The sequence below is a fragment of the Sinohyriopsis cumingii genome, unplaced genomic scaffold, assembly GCF_028554795.1.
Source record: "Sinohyriopsis cumingii isolate HCF-2022 unplaced genomic scaffold, ASM2855479v2 utg000029l, whole genome shotgun sequence".
Taxonomy (NCBI): Eukaryota; Metazoa; Mollusca; class Bivalvia; order Unionida; family Unionidae; genus Sinohyriopsis; species Sinohyriopsis cumingii.
Window position 1 is genome coordinate 100,782 of NW_028315862.1, and position 17,008 is coordinate 117,789.

At 35.3% G+C, this 17,008-nt stretch overlaps 1 protein-coding gene across 1 annotated transcript; it reads left to right on the forward strand.

Moving 5' to 3' along the window:
• Positions 1 to 2,555: 2,555 nt before the first annotated feature.
• Positions 2,556 to 15,558, forward strand: LOC149775021 (alpha-amylase-like). Its single transcript, XM_089944531.1, has 9 exons — positions 2,556 to 2,712; positions 4,118 to 4,263; positions 4,745 to 4,896; positions 6,476 to 6,893; positions 8,107 to 8,329; positions 8,696 to 8,804; positions 9,687 to 9,798; positions 14,689 to 15,019; positions 15,414 to 15,558. The coding sequence occupies exons 1-9, from the start codon at positions 2,670 to 2,672 to the stop codon at positions 15,449 to 15,451; spliced, it is 1,572 nt and encodes a 523-aa protein (XP_089800657.1). The 5' UTR covers positions 2,556 to 2,669; the 3' UTR covers positions 15,452 to 15,558.
• Positions 15,559 to 17,008: the final 1,450 nt, after the last annotated feature.

A 17,008-nucleotide genomic window follows, 5' to 3' on the forward strand; every position in this document is an offset into this window, starting at 1 on the left:
CATGTCACAGCATGTCTTAATGCAGTAAAATCCTATATCTTTATAAGCAATACCCTTAAAAAAGTATACTAAATCTAACATGTCGTAGCCTGTCTTAATGCAGGAAAATCCTATATGTTTATAAGCATCACCCTTAAAAAGTATACTAAATCTAACATGTCGCAGCCTGTCTTAATGCAGGAAAATCCTATATGTTTATAAGCAATACCCTTAAAAATATACTAAATCTAACATGTAGCAGCCTGTGTTAATGCAGTAAAATCATATATGTTTATAAGCAACACCCTTAAAAAAGTATACTAGATCTAACATGTCGCAGCCTGTCTTAATGCAGTAAACTCATATATGTTTATAGGCAACACCCTTTAAAAGCAAACGTAATTAACATGTATCAGCCTGTCTGTCTTTTTGCATTGAGTTTCTGTATGTATACACGCAACTCTCTTAAAAAGTAAACGTAGATGATATGTCTTGGTCTATCGCAAAACAATAAGATCATGTGTATTTGTAGGCAATTCCTTTGAACAGCAAAGTGTGTTTGATTTTAATATGAATGCATGTGTGATGGGTGTAACTTGCTTGTTTATTTGATAAAGTGATAAGATTGAATAATTTACTCTTTGTCATTGGAGATGGGATACCATTAAAAAACTTTGTTTCCTTTGTTATATCAGCACTGTTGGGATGGTTCTCCCATTAAAATCATTGTTGGCCCACAGTAAAGACTATTAGTTGAAACAAACTTTGCGAGATAAGCAACGCTTAACTTTTAATGATTTTAAAAAATGTTTCAATTTTAGTTATGAATGAAAAAGAGGGAATTGAATTTATTGGGCAGACAGCATTTAGTTAAGCTAAGGCATGTCATTGCAACGATGGCCACATATATACTGTGTGCACTTCTTTCACTCCTGATGTTATGGGGGGGGGGGGCGGTAAATCAATTCTGACATCCACAACCTTAATAAAACATTGCGTTACCAAAATAGACCAATGGCAAAAATGTCTCTAGATTTTAACCCGATGTTTGCATTTAATGATTATGTAGCTCTCGTGCAATGGACACGTTTCTTAGCTCCCCCCCCCCCCCCGCCACTCTAGTTCAAATAAGAAAATCTCACCTACCGTGTGAAAGACAACATGTTTTATCATGTTTCCTGTATTTTAGTCAAGTCTGAGTGAGCACTTGATACACACACACGCACGCACGCACGCACGCACATACACTGTACGAATGATAACAATTTGCATGCTATGCATCATACTGCTTGAGGCTTTGATACTGTTCGACTAATGACACCTTCGTTCCCTGTCTATCTTTTAAAAGATTTTTGTTCCCTCGAAATTAATACCTGAATGATATCATCGCTTGTTTTAAAGTATTTTATTAGTAAATGTTTTTTTTTTCTTTCTACAACGTCTATAGCGTCAGTGTCAATTATTCACACACACACATCCATCATCCTTCCACGCCGCAACGCCCTACGAATTAGTCGGAATATAGTCCTGTATAAATAGTCCAGGGAACGGTTTCCTCAATCGCGTTTTCGACGAATACAATTTTAAACTGGTTTTAATATTGATAATTTCATCGATATCTTTAAAATATAAGGACACTATTTATGTTGTTGCTGTTGTTGTTGTAGGGTTTAACGCCATTTTTCAGCACACGATAGGCTATACATGGTGGCCAGCATTAATGGTGGAGGAAGAACCCGGGAAAACCACGGAAAGAACCACCGACCCACGAGAAGCTACTGGCAAGCTTTCTCAAATATCTACATTAGCCGAATCCGAGACTCGAACCCACGCTGACAGAGGTGAGATGGCAGTGATCCGTAACGAAGAGCGCTTTAGACCACTCGGCCACTCAGGGCTCCGACTCTGTTTCTAATAAAGTTCTAGAATCAAAACCTGATAACATCCAACTTTCCATTAGTGAAATGGAACGATGGTCGTTACGAAATGAATTTATAGAAAGTGTATAATGGCCGACTCCTCTTGAAATTATGTCTCTTAGACAACTCCAGGTCACACACACACACACACACACACACCAGAACGAAAGAGAACTTCTTCAAATCCGTGAGTAAGGTGTGCAAACTTCAAGCATAAAAACATCAAGGTCAAATTCTCAGAGAAAACATATAAATAAGTTAAATTTTGCGGTCCTATCACAATTTTTGCATTTTATTTATGTCACCAGAGCATGGACTAGTCAGACGAAATGGCTAACAGCTTTTATGACTTGTGTCAAATGCCTATATCTGCAGGTAAAAGACAATAAATTATATCAATATATACGTCGATATACATATTTGTTACATTGTTTATGAAATTATATGTATTTATTTAACAGGTGAGAATTCCTCAAATAATTTTTCAGGATGATTCCCATTTGTTTATAACTAAATTAAATTCATCGTGTTGACAAAGAGTTGTTTATCTCATCAGTGTACACCTGTACCAAGCACGTGTCGACATACATGTCGTGTAGGAAAGCATCATACAACAATCAAGTGATGATTAATTATATTATTATAGCCATGAAGGACTGGGAAAGCACATGTGCAATATAAACCTGTCTCGACTATTGTTGCCGTCCCGCCTCTATATAAAGTCTTGTTGAAAGGGTGCTGCTAAAGTGGTCATTGGCCAGACTCCTCGTCATGATGTTGATGGTCATACGACTTCTGCAGCTCTTGCTTCTTTGTAAGTCTTCATTGACTTTTTAAATCTGATAGATAGCCGGAAAACGTAAGCTTTCCAATGTGCAAACAAAAACTACATATGAGAGTATCAATTATTATATTTTTCATTTGATTATATGCTCTCTCCCTCTCTCTCTCTCTCTCTCTCTCTCTCTCTCTCTCTCAATAATGACAGAAGCACGCGAAAGGGAAATCATTTTCATTTCTGATATATTTTACTTCTGCAAAGGTCTTGATGGGGCTACACTCACACTGAAAATAAAGATACATGAAGAAAAGCGGAGTGTCAAGTTTTAAAAAAGTTATTATCCCCCAAAAAATGTATTTTCATCGCCTGTGAGAAGTTCACCGTGATTAAAACGTATGGTAATATCTAATTATCTTGCTTTCAGAAGGCGTTAAAAAGCCTCTGTGTCTCTCATGCAAATAACTACGCGATATTAAATATACAGTTCATATCTAATGTTGATATCTGCATGATTGATATGAAATATGCCGTTCATATCTCATGCTGATATCTGCGTGACATGAAATATACAGTTTATATCTCATGCTAACATCTGCGTGATATGAAATATACGGTTCATATCTCATGTTGATATCTGCGTGATATGAAATATGCAGTTCATATATAATGCTGATATATGCGTGACATGAAATATACAGTTCATATCTCATGCTGATATTGCGTGATATGAAATATACAGTTCATGAATCATGCTGATATCTACGACTGTGGCCATAATAGTTGGGCGCTTTTAATCTTTGATGTCACAGTTTTTCAACTTAGTTCATGTACAACAAACCTCATCGAAATATGTAGTGAGTTTTGAACAACGCTCTTAATCCTTGTTGAAGCGCATTTGTTGGCATTCTACAGCATTGTATTTTCATCCGTCTTATATGTGTCACATGTACGCGGTAGATGAGAGACCTCACCAGGTATACGTGTCAAGGACATGTTCAAAAACACTGCTGCTTGTGTGTTTTCAATTATTCCACTGACATGGAGGAAAATGTAAGCTTCGCCATTTTTGTCAAGTTGCTTTTATGTTGCCATGGTTGTTACCTTTGCTATGTCTGTATATCTTAAAATATTCATCACCGTCTTGCCACTTGAATTTGATGTTTCTTGTAGGTAATTTGATGTTTATATATGTATTATGTTTGTTACCTAACACTGTTTATCCATGCGCATTAGGGATTTAACGCTATTTCCATATATGCAACACATTTGCATTACGGGACATCAGAAGCCTCGTCTTCAAATTATAGCCTTCTACCCATGTTGATTTACATGAATATGTCCGTGGCTCCGTCGAAATTTTCCCCATATCATTATCTTATTATTGATTTAAAATTTATTTTCATGCCAATATTTATCTGAATTCTCTTCTCATTTTTAGCGCCAGAGGCGGAATCGTCCCAGTTTCATAACCCAAACTGTGCTGATGGCCGCCATACCATTACTCATCTGTTTGAGTGGAAGTGGTCAGACATCGCTCAGGAGTGTGAAAGATTTCTCGGTCCGTATGGATACTGCGGTGTACAGGTTGGTCACTTTAAACACTCAACAAAAGGGTGCAAAGAAGTGCAGTATTAGAAAACTAAAAGTACAGACACCTTGAGACAGAGATTCTGAGATTCGTTAACGTAGTGTCATGGTGGTATGGTCCATTACGAACAGGATACCTTAATGGATGTACAGTATGGTGCCTGTTATAATTAAAATGGATTTGTTTTCTTCTTATTTGTTCACAAGGTGGTACCTGCAAAGCAGACGAATCAATATCTCGTTTCAGAACGTTCATATGCAAGGAGGTTTTAGAAGAAAAATATGCATTAGAATTTCATAATACACGATAAATTTAAAATATACACACAAAAGAAACAAAGGTTTAATATATTACCAGAAAATAACTCGATTTGAAACTAAGCAGCGCAAAGAGTACGATCGTATGTTTTCTCGAATTTCAAGAAATTAAAATCATCATGCTACTTCTCTCTCGTAAATAACTGAGTTTATCTTGCAGGTATCCCCTCCAAATGAAAATCGTGTGGTGACCAGCCCCAACCGACCTTGGTGGGAGAGATACCAGCCTGTTAGCTATAAGTTAGTGACCCGAAGTGGAAACGATGAACAGTTCCGAGACATGGTGGATCGATGCAACAGGAAAAATATCAGGTTTAGATCTCTAGTTAGCTTCATCTCCACTGTTCTGTATAGTCATGAACAGGCACGAGAATCATTCTGTCTAACCATGAACATGCGCGAGAATCATTCTTGTTCTTCTTTCCAGTGTTATGTCCTTATTTCCAGAAGTTAAGCAAATGTCAATAACAGTTGCATATTGTAACGTAATGCGTACGTACTTGTATTAGTCAAATTCACATTACGGTCGTACGAGTTACTTCCATTATCGCTGTTGTGCTCTCCTTTTGAAAACATAAAATGGTGCAACAGTTGATAGAGCTTAGTGATTAGGGACACACGGCACTAATTATATGGAAGGACTGTGAACCAGTCTAGATAACAATAGAGCATATACGGGTTTGGTGGCCCATAATTGGTTAATAATGAAAAGTGAAATTTTAGTACAAATATCTTTTGAGACCTTATCCTATCTGTATTTTTTTAAAAATACAGAAAAAAATTATATTGATGCAATTTTAGTATTTGTACAGACTTGACTTAGGAGCACTCAATAATGAAAGTAGCAACCGATTCATTGGTGCAGAATTGATAACACGTGTTTCATGCACATGTAGATGGAGGGGGGGGGAATGACGCTGGTCATATGGTGTTCTCCACACAGAAGCTTGCACCAAGGATAGTTGTGCATGGAGAAATATAGGTCTGCTCATCAGCGCCCAGAAATGTTAAGTTATTTAATTTTGAATATGATGGTGTTTCCATGCCTTTACTATGGGAGATAAATTAGTACCGTGAGTCCTAAATATGTTGAGTACAGCCCTGTCTTATGAATTGAATTTGTCCATAAAGATGTTACACATATGAAGTTAAACATACATAAATATTAACTCCTTATGCTTATGTAATATGAATGTTATGTCCATATTGACTCTCTCTCTTTATATATATATATATATATATATATATATATATATATATATATATATATATATATATATATATATATATATATATATATATATATATATATACCTATCATATAATCATTTTATATTGTTAAGCATGTACACATATTAAATTCCTATATTAAATCAGTATAAACTTGTCTACACTTTATATAAATGTTAATACCAACTCCTTGTGATAAACACATACAGATATTAATTCCAAATATTAAGTCATTAAGTCAAAACTTGTGTTCCGCGTCACTCTGGACTGTACATAAAAATGTTGGTGATGTGTTCTACTCGCATCATAAGTAGTTTCTTTGTTATGGCACTTTTTAGAAAAGATCCTAGAAGGTGTTTGCCTTTCATAAATCTCATCTTTGTCATGTGACAAAGTTATGATTTCTTTAAATTTGGCTTGCGTTTCCTACAGTTCGACAACTGACACGATTTCTATTCATTAAAGATCAAAGTAAACCAGCGAGATATGTGAACACTTTCCGGATTCCTGACCTACCTTTCATATTCGTAGGAAACGAAAATTGCTTTTCAAATTAAAAGAAAATTCGACATGGAAGAAGTGTAATAAGAAGTATAAAAAGTATTTCATAACTAGTTGTGTTTACTTTCAGCATTTTCTCCACTCTATCTTTTCTCCACAGAATATACGTTGATGTCATCATGAATCACATGACTGGGTCGGGAGGTTCGGGGCAAGGTACGGGGGGATCCCAGTGGGACGGGAACAGTCTGAGCTTTCCTGGCGTTCCTTTTTCCAGCTGGGACTTTAATGATGCGTCCACGTGTTCCACATCGGACCTCAATATCCATAACTACCAGAACGTGCAGGAGGTTCGGAACTGTCGCTTGGTCAGTCTATTAGATCTCAGACTGAGTAAGGACTATGTCCGTAACAAAGTGGCTGAGTACTTGAACTATCTGATTGACATCGGAGTGGCCGGGTTTCGGTTTGATGCTGCCAAACACATGTGGCCCGCCGATATACATGCTATAACTGGACAGCTAAAGGACCTGAATACCAAATACTTTCCATCAGGATCCAAACCTTTTATCTACCAGGTAATCGTAAGGTGTATCTGTACACGCTTCCAATTCATCTGTTTGTATAGGAAGTGCATATGGCCAATGGCTTGAAACCTTTCACTTTACAAGTCATCTCTACCACCTGATAGACATTGAGGTGGCGGAGTTTTATTTAGTGGAGCATATTCGACCTGGAGATAAACATGTGTTTGAAATTAGGCGGAAGAATGTAAATACAAGATATTTTCCGGACATTTTTAATTACTCGGCCAATATGAATAAAATCAACAAGTCTTCCTAGACATGTGACTTATAAGCATTTTTAAAAAAAATTGAGTAGAATGTATTGATTTAAATCACCAGATGTTCAATAAAATGCAACATCGAAGAACGTACTTTACTTAACATCTTTTATACATATTATCAAAACAGTATGAATAATATCTTGGCTATATTTGGCTATACGCGCATCATTCGGATTTTCTCCACGTTACATGTAACTATAATCGCATCATTCGGATTTCCTCCTGGTTACGTGTAACTATAATCGCATCATTCGGATTTCCTCCTGGTTACATGTAACTATAATCGCATCGTTCTGATCATCTTTTTACATTTGGCTATGCTCCAACATTCGGATCATCTCGTAATTACATACAGCTATACTCGAATAATTCACTTTTCATGCTTCGTTTTAAATGTGACTTTCGATGGTTGTTTCAAGTGACAACTATGTTCTAGCATGGACTGTCACGTTCTTGAAAAGTGCGTTGATAAAGTTATTTATTCGTGGCGTCCATGAGATATCCTTTATTATTTCCCTATATGTCTTATGTTATATTCTTCAATATTCCCCAATATTTGTCACACTGTATTCATTAATGGTTCCGACTGTTACATTAGTTTATGTATGTTCTGTACAGGTCCTCATGTATATTTTCTTTAGTCGTATGGAGGTATGTAATTTAGTAAGATGGTTGGTGGTAATAAAGATACAAATATTGCCTTTACAAATCTGTATAAGGAAGTAGAAAATGTTTCTATTTGATATGGTTTCTATTATTTTAAAATCGATGAAACTGTGCTTGCCCATTGTTTAAAATATAGCATTTATTTGTCCAATGGATACAAATGTACGTTTTGATAATTCTAAAATTAGAATAATTACAAAGGCTTTACTTTTTGTTACAGTTGTAATTGATTTTTTGTAGATTCGTGATCATTACACCACATTCATCATATATTGTAGGAGGTAATTGACATGGGAAACGAGCCAATTAAAATGTCTGAATATTTTGGGACTGGGCGAGTAACCAACTTTGTATATGGTGCCAAGCTTTCGCCTGTGTTCCGTAATCAGAATCAAGCGAAGTGGTTGGTAAACTGGGGAGAAGGATGGGGCATGCCGAGTTCCACAGACGTCATCGTTTTCATCGATAATCATGACAACCAACGAGGTCATGGGGCCGGAGGTAAATACACTGTACTGTCTATCCAAAAGAAATATGACAGAATGCTTCCTTTTATTTTAATTGCCATTAAATATTTAGATAATAATTCAATTTTTCACCAACAGATCTGAAGCTTAATCAAAACAGATTAAGCCTTGTGAATATGATAAAACCCGTTCTAAGTTTTTCACTTAGTAAAATAAAAAGTTAATATTCCTTTATCGCAGCTTTTATCGTAGTCATACATGATTGTAACTCAAACTAATACCTTTAGCTTTGGCTTGACAAAACTGCATCTTTGTCTATTTAATTTCTCGAGGATAAACCATAAGAACATAAGAACTTCACACTTGTAATCCATGCACTGCCATTAATATTTATTTATAGGTGCCGTGCTGACCTTCAGAGATTCCCGCAGATACAAAATGGCCACAGCCTTCATGTTGGCCCATCCTTATGGATTTACCCGCGTTATGAGCAGTTACTACTGGGACGTGTAAGTTAGTTTACCCCTTGTATGCAAGGTTCATATGAATTGCATTCCTGCAAATTTACCATATGCAGTGGCAGGAGAACACCCAGTTTGAAAGTTGTACAATGCAATGTTGGATCATTTGCTTATGCAGCTACTTTGTTTCTTTGACTTACATTTACTTTTACCTACCTACGTATCCACCTACCGATACTATATTACAATGACTAACCTTGTCTTTTACATGCCTATATATCCACCGACCGATACTGTGTTCCTTTCACTTACATTTCTTCTTATAGAACTTGTTAACCGCACACCGACCTTGTATTACTTCGCCTTATACTTCTTTATGCGTATCAACAGATCCAACTACCGATACTGTACCCGTCTCTCAATATTTCTCCATTTTAAATCTGTGCACAAATTTGTTTGCGTTTAGGGTATCCGTGTATGAATCAACTGATGCTAATATGAATGGAAATACCAAATAGAAATTCATACCGGTAAATATTATATTGAAATGGCAGATATTAATTTAATGTAATTTTTCAAAATGATAAACGCAAATGTAATAAGTCCATCAAAATATTAAACGATTGAAATTTGAACCGCCTGCTTGAATTACTATTGTGGTTTTAGTTAGATTGTTTCTCTTTGATATTCAAATGTGTTGCTAAGAAGGAAATGAATAAATAAAAGCCGAATAACAAGTAATGCACGTTTATTCCATTTAATTCAACAGTATCTGCCTCAAACGAATTTTCTGTTTTCGGTCTGAATATCGTGATTCTCGTTTTAAACAATACACGGCTGTCAAATGTTTTCTGTCCTATTGTAAAGTAACACTATTAAGAATTACTTCAGAGAATAAAAGTGTTCATGTTGCTTTTTCTTTATTGAAAGGAACTATGTAAACGGAAACGACGCGAACGACTGGATTGGACCTCCAACTAACGGGGACATGAGTATTAAAGATGTTATTGTTAACAGCGACCTGTCCTGCGGAAATGGATGGGTATGTGTAAAAATATTGTTAGCAATGACCTGTCTTCGGAAACGGATGGTATGTGTAAAAATGTTGTTTACAGCGACCTGTCTTGCGGAAATGGATGGGTATGTGTAAAAATACTGCTAGGAATGACCTGTCTTACGGAAATAGATGCGTTTGTGTAAAAAGAAAAATCATATTCACTTGGTGTAAGCATCTTTTTACAATATGCAAAACTCAGCTCAGTCGGTCAGGAATGTTACAAAGAAATATTGGCACAATAACCGATTATTACAAGACAAATGAAAAGACTACTGAACGGTGCCCGTCTGTTCAAACGGAGAAATTGAAATGCTTCAGAACTTATATAAACGAAAACAGCTATATTACGCGTAATAGGCCGGCTATGTACATGACGGTATAGCTTCTATCTCTAGCTTAACAATGTCTCATAACAGTTCAACGGTGGAAATTGCAAAGCAGCTCCTGTGCTAAGGAGAATAGTATATGCTCATTTTTTTTTTCTCTGTTACCTTTACGTTGTCAGAATTGTACAGTATGTTTCCATATTTTTTCATACAGAACGGCACTTGTCTAAAAATAGTATAGTCTATTCGGGACTACTTTTGTAAACAATGTACTCTCATTTCCTACCCGGTTTAACTTTTGGTTTGTGACATTTGTTTGGGGATGAACTTACGTTGTGACGTCCATTTGAATGTAGAGATGATAAAGTTAACGATGTGGACGAGTAAACAGAGTCACAAATTAAACTTTAAAAGAATCAAACCAATGAACCTGATATTTGCAATGTCAGCAACAAAAATGTGAGAGACGCAGTAATAGAAAATACCATTATAATCATTTAAACAGTGGAAGCTATGAAATATTACGTTCATTTCATTCTGAGTGCGGTAGGGAAAATACAATTTCGGTTGGAAATAGAGTCTAATTTACAAGTTTACGGTGTGTATCAAGTTCCGTAGTCCATGACATAGATGGAGAACAAAGAAAGTAGATTTTGAGAAATTTCAACATGCAAAAATGTAAGTATATATTGTTGCTAGTTTTATTACCAGATAAAGAAGACATATGTTTATGTCCTGTCACTTACATACTCTTTGATTGAGGTGCCCTAGTTATGTACATAACCCGTAGCCTAACATTGTATCAAAAATGCTAAACGAGGAAAATTGCAACAGTCCAGTTATCCAGCGGAAATAAGACTTCTTCGTCTTGGCATTTTGGATCTGAGGCTCTTAGTTTTCTACTAATACCTTCAGTTGCTTTATTTCTCGAGTTTATATTTTTGACTAACTTGTAAAATGGTACATATTAGATAGATATGCCATAGCCGTTGGCCTCAATATAGTTTTTTATTTTATGCTAAGCAGTGAATTACTTGAATTAACTAATTAAAATAATATTGATATTTCACTGTGGTGAAAAAATAACGATATTTTTTCACTACAGGAACTACTTTTTTGGTCAGAACATACTTACGTCCCTTTGATTTTCTGTCGGTGAATTACTTATACATTGATGAATTACTAGTGGTTGTTTTCTTATTAATTATCCATGTCTGTTATCCTTGAAACTTGTAGTTTGTTATTCTGGAAATAACAGTTAATTTTTGTCAATCTGATGTGGAACTAATTTTGTGCGCAGGTACACATAGCACAGCAGAACATGTACGATAAACAGCTGACATTACCGTAAGAAATCTGCTGATTCACTGTGTCACAAACTTTAGGTAGCCAACGTATGTGAGCATAAAAGAAAAAGAATATTTGCTTGAAACCAGTGAATAACGGATACATTTCATCTCGTGTGTGAAAAACTCTAGTATTTTCACTAGTCGCTTCGCCACAATTGAAAATACTGATTTTTCATCCACTCGAGAAATATATCCGTTATTTACTCGTTTCAAGCAAATATCCTCTATATATTAAACCACCAAAATGGTATTTTCAATACTGCGTCTCACGCGTTTCTTCAGGGCATTGCGAATATCACATTCTTTTGTTTCCTTGGTTGAAATTTTCTTTTCTAATTCGGTGAACTTAATCTACATCGTTAACTTTATCATGTCTAATTTTAAATGGAAGAAACAGCTTGTCTAGTTCATTCACAAACAAATCTAATAAACCGAAAGCTAAAACATCTGTGTCATGTGCGTACACTATTTGTTTACAATCAAAGTAGTTCGTAATACACGATACTAAATTTAAACACACATGTCGTGCAACATAATTCCGTGCGGTATGGAAAATTGCTTTACAATTTTGAAAATGTAAAGTTAATGCAGAAAAAAAAAACATATAACAAGAAAATATACTGAAGACGTGGTGTGTACTATATGTATAAATACTAATGACGTGGTGTGTACTTTATGTAGAATTATTATATGCTCATTTTTTCCCCCGTTAACTTTACATTGTCGGAATCGTTCAGTATTCCCCGATACTGAATGCGCGCGACAATACACATATAGCATTCACGTGAATAAAGGAACTACTTTCTATTGTAAAAAAAGCAAAGACGCAGACACCAGCACTTTTGATTTGTAAACAAATCATATACACTCGCGTAAGAGGCTCTTTACGTTGTGGTTATTTAAATTTGTTTCTGAATGAACTAAAACATGTTTCGTAGACTGTACACACATAAAAAACCCAGCTGTTTTTACACATTCCGCGTTGATACAATGTTACGGATTTAGGCTAGCTACATTATATAAAAGACGGACGATCATGTCCTTACAAATAACATACAACTGACAAGGAATATACTGTATTCTTTATCTGGTGATAAGAATGGCAAAATAAAATATACTTACAGTTTTACATCCTGAATTTCCTCAAAATGTTTTTTCTTAATTCTGAAAATCGGAATTACTTGAGCCACGTCATAGGTTTTCAATCTGGATTACACATTTCAAAAGTGTGCTGTAATTTCTTTAAGTGCAATTGCATCCTCCTTACTGCACTCAAAATGAAATACACATTAAATTCCATAGCGTTCTTTTGAAAATTGCAATTGAAAGACTTCATATTTTCCCACATTATGATTTCAAACATTCAATGACAGAAACAGAAACACATTTGCAGACGTAAATACGCTTTTCCCGCGCCACTTCAATCTGATGAATTTCATGTATAATTTGCACAGATGAATCCAGTCCAAAATCACAAACTTTATCGAATCGAAACAAAATACCAAAAATACATTCACTCCAGATCAAATGGAAAAGTCGTTGCAATGCGCATTCATTCACAATATGACTGCAAATTTCAATTTTAACTAGACACGCCATTTTCTTTCGAAAGTTATGTCGACCGCGCGACTAAGTTCAAATTTATCTGGGCGGAGCTATGTGCGCATTAATAATGATGTCATTTTGTAATGTCAAATCTGCGCTTGTGTATTTAATTTGGAATACGGTATTCATTCATTTACGTTGTTTCTTGTTGTGTATTTTGTTTATATAATTTAACCTTAGGTTGAATAAAAAAAATGAGCATATAATAAAAAGGTTACTGCATTTGTATGGGAAAATAGGAACTCGTTTTGTCGGAAGGATATACTGCACTCACAAGTTCGTGCAGTATTTATTCCGAAAACTCGCTCCTATTTTCCCATACAAATGCAGTAACCTATAAATACTAATGACGTGGTGTGTTCTATATGTATAAATGCTAATTACGCGGTGTGTACTATATGCAGAAATACCAATGACGCAGTGTGTACTTAGGTGGAAGATTACTGTCTCAACTGTGGTTTGATCTTTTACATCTCCAAATTCCATATCCTTCACTCAGGTATTTGTACCACCATGGTTTAATTAAAAAATTCTAATTGCATTTGCTAACCTAAGCCAATTTTCTAATGTCTTCAGCTTTAATTGCACATTTCAACCGTGTTTATCTAAACCAGCAAATAAATAAAGTCACATAACGAAATGATTGCCTTGACATAGGTACATTGAGTTGATTAAATGAGGAAAATCTGTGACGCCTTCAGTTAAATAATGTGGCATATTTTAAATTTATGTTACACAGGACAATGCTGTTAAAAACACATTTGAGATTCAGTGGAGACATAATAAGATTAAATTCACGGTGTCCACCCAATGTGGAGTCAATTTGGGACTGTATCTAAAATGCTTTGACCTATTATGTTATTCTGGGTCACATTCAACATGTCACAGTGACATCATTTGAACAACATCCGAATAATAATAATAATAATAATAAACAAAAATATTAAAACAACAAAGATGATAATCATCTTTATCTTCATCTTTATCGTCATCATCATTTGGGGATGACATATTTTGCAGAGATAATATTCCAGATGGCGTTCTTAACAGTTAATTATTTTGAATGCAATTGTTTCAAAGATGAATACCTTAATGTAGAATGTAATTAATTTACCCTAACTATAACCAATTTATAATATATTGTTAATAAAACCCTACGATAAATGATAATATCATGACAACTTTTACTGTACCCGAATAAAAGTGAATAATCTAAACTGTAACACATTTCTCTGGAAATATTAATTTGGGTAGGAACCTGTTGAGCACAACATAATGACCTTCCAAAAGAATGTGGATGTACAAGGATCACAATAAGGTGAATAACTGTCATTTATAGATGTCTAGGTTCAAATTCTAAAATTAGCACCAGTTAATGAAATAATCGGTATTGAGCGCATACATGACCTGTATGACTCTTACTATAAGTAAAATATTTGGAGAAATGACAGTATTTATGTCTTAAACATTATGCAACAAATTGAATAGGAAACACGGGGTTAATCAAAGCATTTACAAGAAAATGTCCAACATATTTTATTCCAAATAGATTTTAGTAGAACTGAATATTCCTAATGATGAACCATTTTGTTTAGATATGTGAACATCGCTGGCGCCAGATCTACAACATGGTCGCCTTTAGGAATGTTGTTTTTGGAACCTCCTTGGTAAATTGGTGGGATAATGGGAACTACCAGATTGCTTTCTCCCGTGGTAACAAGGGTTTTATTGTCTTTAACCTTGAATCATATACCCTGAATACCCGTCTGCAGACAGGCCTTCCAGCCGGGCAATACTGTGACGTTATTTCCGGAAATTATGAAAACGGAGCATGCACCGGTTCATCTGTAACTGTCAGTAGTGACGGGACAGCAAATTTCTACATCCCAGCCAGTGCGGAAGATCCCATGATCGCAATACATATAGGTTTGTATGGAATAATGCTGTCATGTATTTCTCACCGTCTGCTTTAAAACTTAGAGATAGTTGACTGATAAGGATTCTAACAGTTCCAATACTTTAAAAAAGAGGGTAAATTATAAAATTATATATATCAGTCGTTCTGAAATCCATTTCGAAGATTAGGATCTGGTAAGGATCGTTCAATAGATGATTCAATTATTTACAATTTTGGTTTACAATTGAGTTTATTAAACCTTCCTGATAAAAATGACAGTCCACGTCTATTAGATATTACCAAGATAGAACAGGCATATATATATATATATATATATATAGAGAGAGAGAGAGAGAGAGAGAGAGAGAGAGAGAGAGAGAGAGATTACCTCTCAATACGATTCAATCTGTGTGTGACTTGCAGGAGCTAAAGTTGGTGAACCAAAGAAAGTTACAACATAGAGACCGCTGCCAGACTGGTGTACAGTACAGGCATAATTACTTTTTCCAGAAATGTCTCCTCTGTAATGCACCGTTTGATTGTTGTTAATAAAAAAAATGTCTCCAAACTGCCTCGTATTTTCTGTGTCCATATTTCCGGAAGTCGAAACGTGTAGGAAAGTCCCACGTGATGATAGAAGTCATATGATGAAATTGACGAAGCTGGTCATATCGGAATGCAGTCTATGTGGTAACGTATCTGAAAACAACTGACCCTCTCCGTCTTTCCATCATTCCGCTAACCCACGTGATGAGTCCCATTACATCTGACCATCTCCATCTTTCTCCACGTGAGTTAACTCACACAGACAAAAATACGTACATATCACATGTAAACAATGGGTTATCACGATGAATGTGTAATTAGTCGACTAAGCTAATGTGTGCGATGAGATTGGACAAAAGACCAACATTCTAACCATGCACAACAGTGAATATTGAGGGAGGAGCTAGTATCATTCTACCCACGCACGACAGTGAATATTTAACGAAGAGCGATTATCTTTCTCAAGGTGTATGACACAGCAAACATTTAACGAGGAGCGAGTACCATTTTTAATAGTATGATACCATTAAACTTAGGGCCAAACTAGTCTCATTATAAATATATGTGATACAGTCAACAATTAGGGAGAAGCTAGTCACGTTCTAACATGTATAAGAAATTCAATAATTAGGAGATGAGAGTACAATTCCAAATGTATTTAATAAAATCAATTATTTTGGAGAAGCTCACGATATTCCTTTAATCGTTTTCTGGGTTCATAAATGATCTATCGATACTACTGCCAAGAGAATATATTCCCAATGATATGTTTATCGATGCTACTGCCAAGAGAATCTATTCCACACGATAGGTGGTCTATCGACACTACTGTCAAAAGAATATATTCCCCGTGACAGGTCTGTCGATATTATTACAAGGAGAACATATTCCCCATGATAGGTTGAACGATGCTACTGAAAAGAAAATATATTCCTTATGACAAGTCTAACGATACTATTGCTCAGAGAATATATTCGCAATGATATGTATATTGATACTACTGCCAAGAAAATATATTTACCACGATAAATCTACTGATAATTACTGTAAAGAGAATGTGTTCCCCAAGATAAGTCTATCGATAATACTGCCAAGAGAACCTATTCATTATGACGAGTCTATCGATAATACTGCCATGAGAACCTATTCAGTATGACAAGTATATCGATAATATTGCCAATAGAACCTATTCAGTATGATAAGTCTATCGATAATACTGCCAAGAGAACCTATTCATTATGACAAGTCTATCGATAATACTGCCAAGAGAACCTATTCATTATGACAAGTCTATCGATAATACTGCCAATAGAACCTATTCAGTATGATAAGTCTATCGATAATACTGCCAAGAGAACCTATTCATTATGACAATTCTATCGATAATACTGCCAAGAGAACCTATTCATTATGACAAGTCTATCGATAATACTGCCAAGAGAACCTATTCATTATGACAAGTCTATCGATAA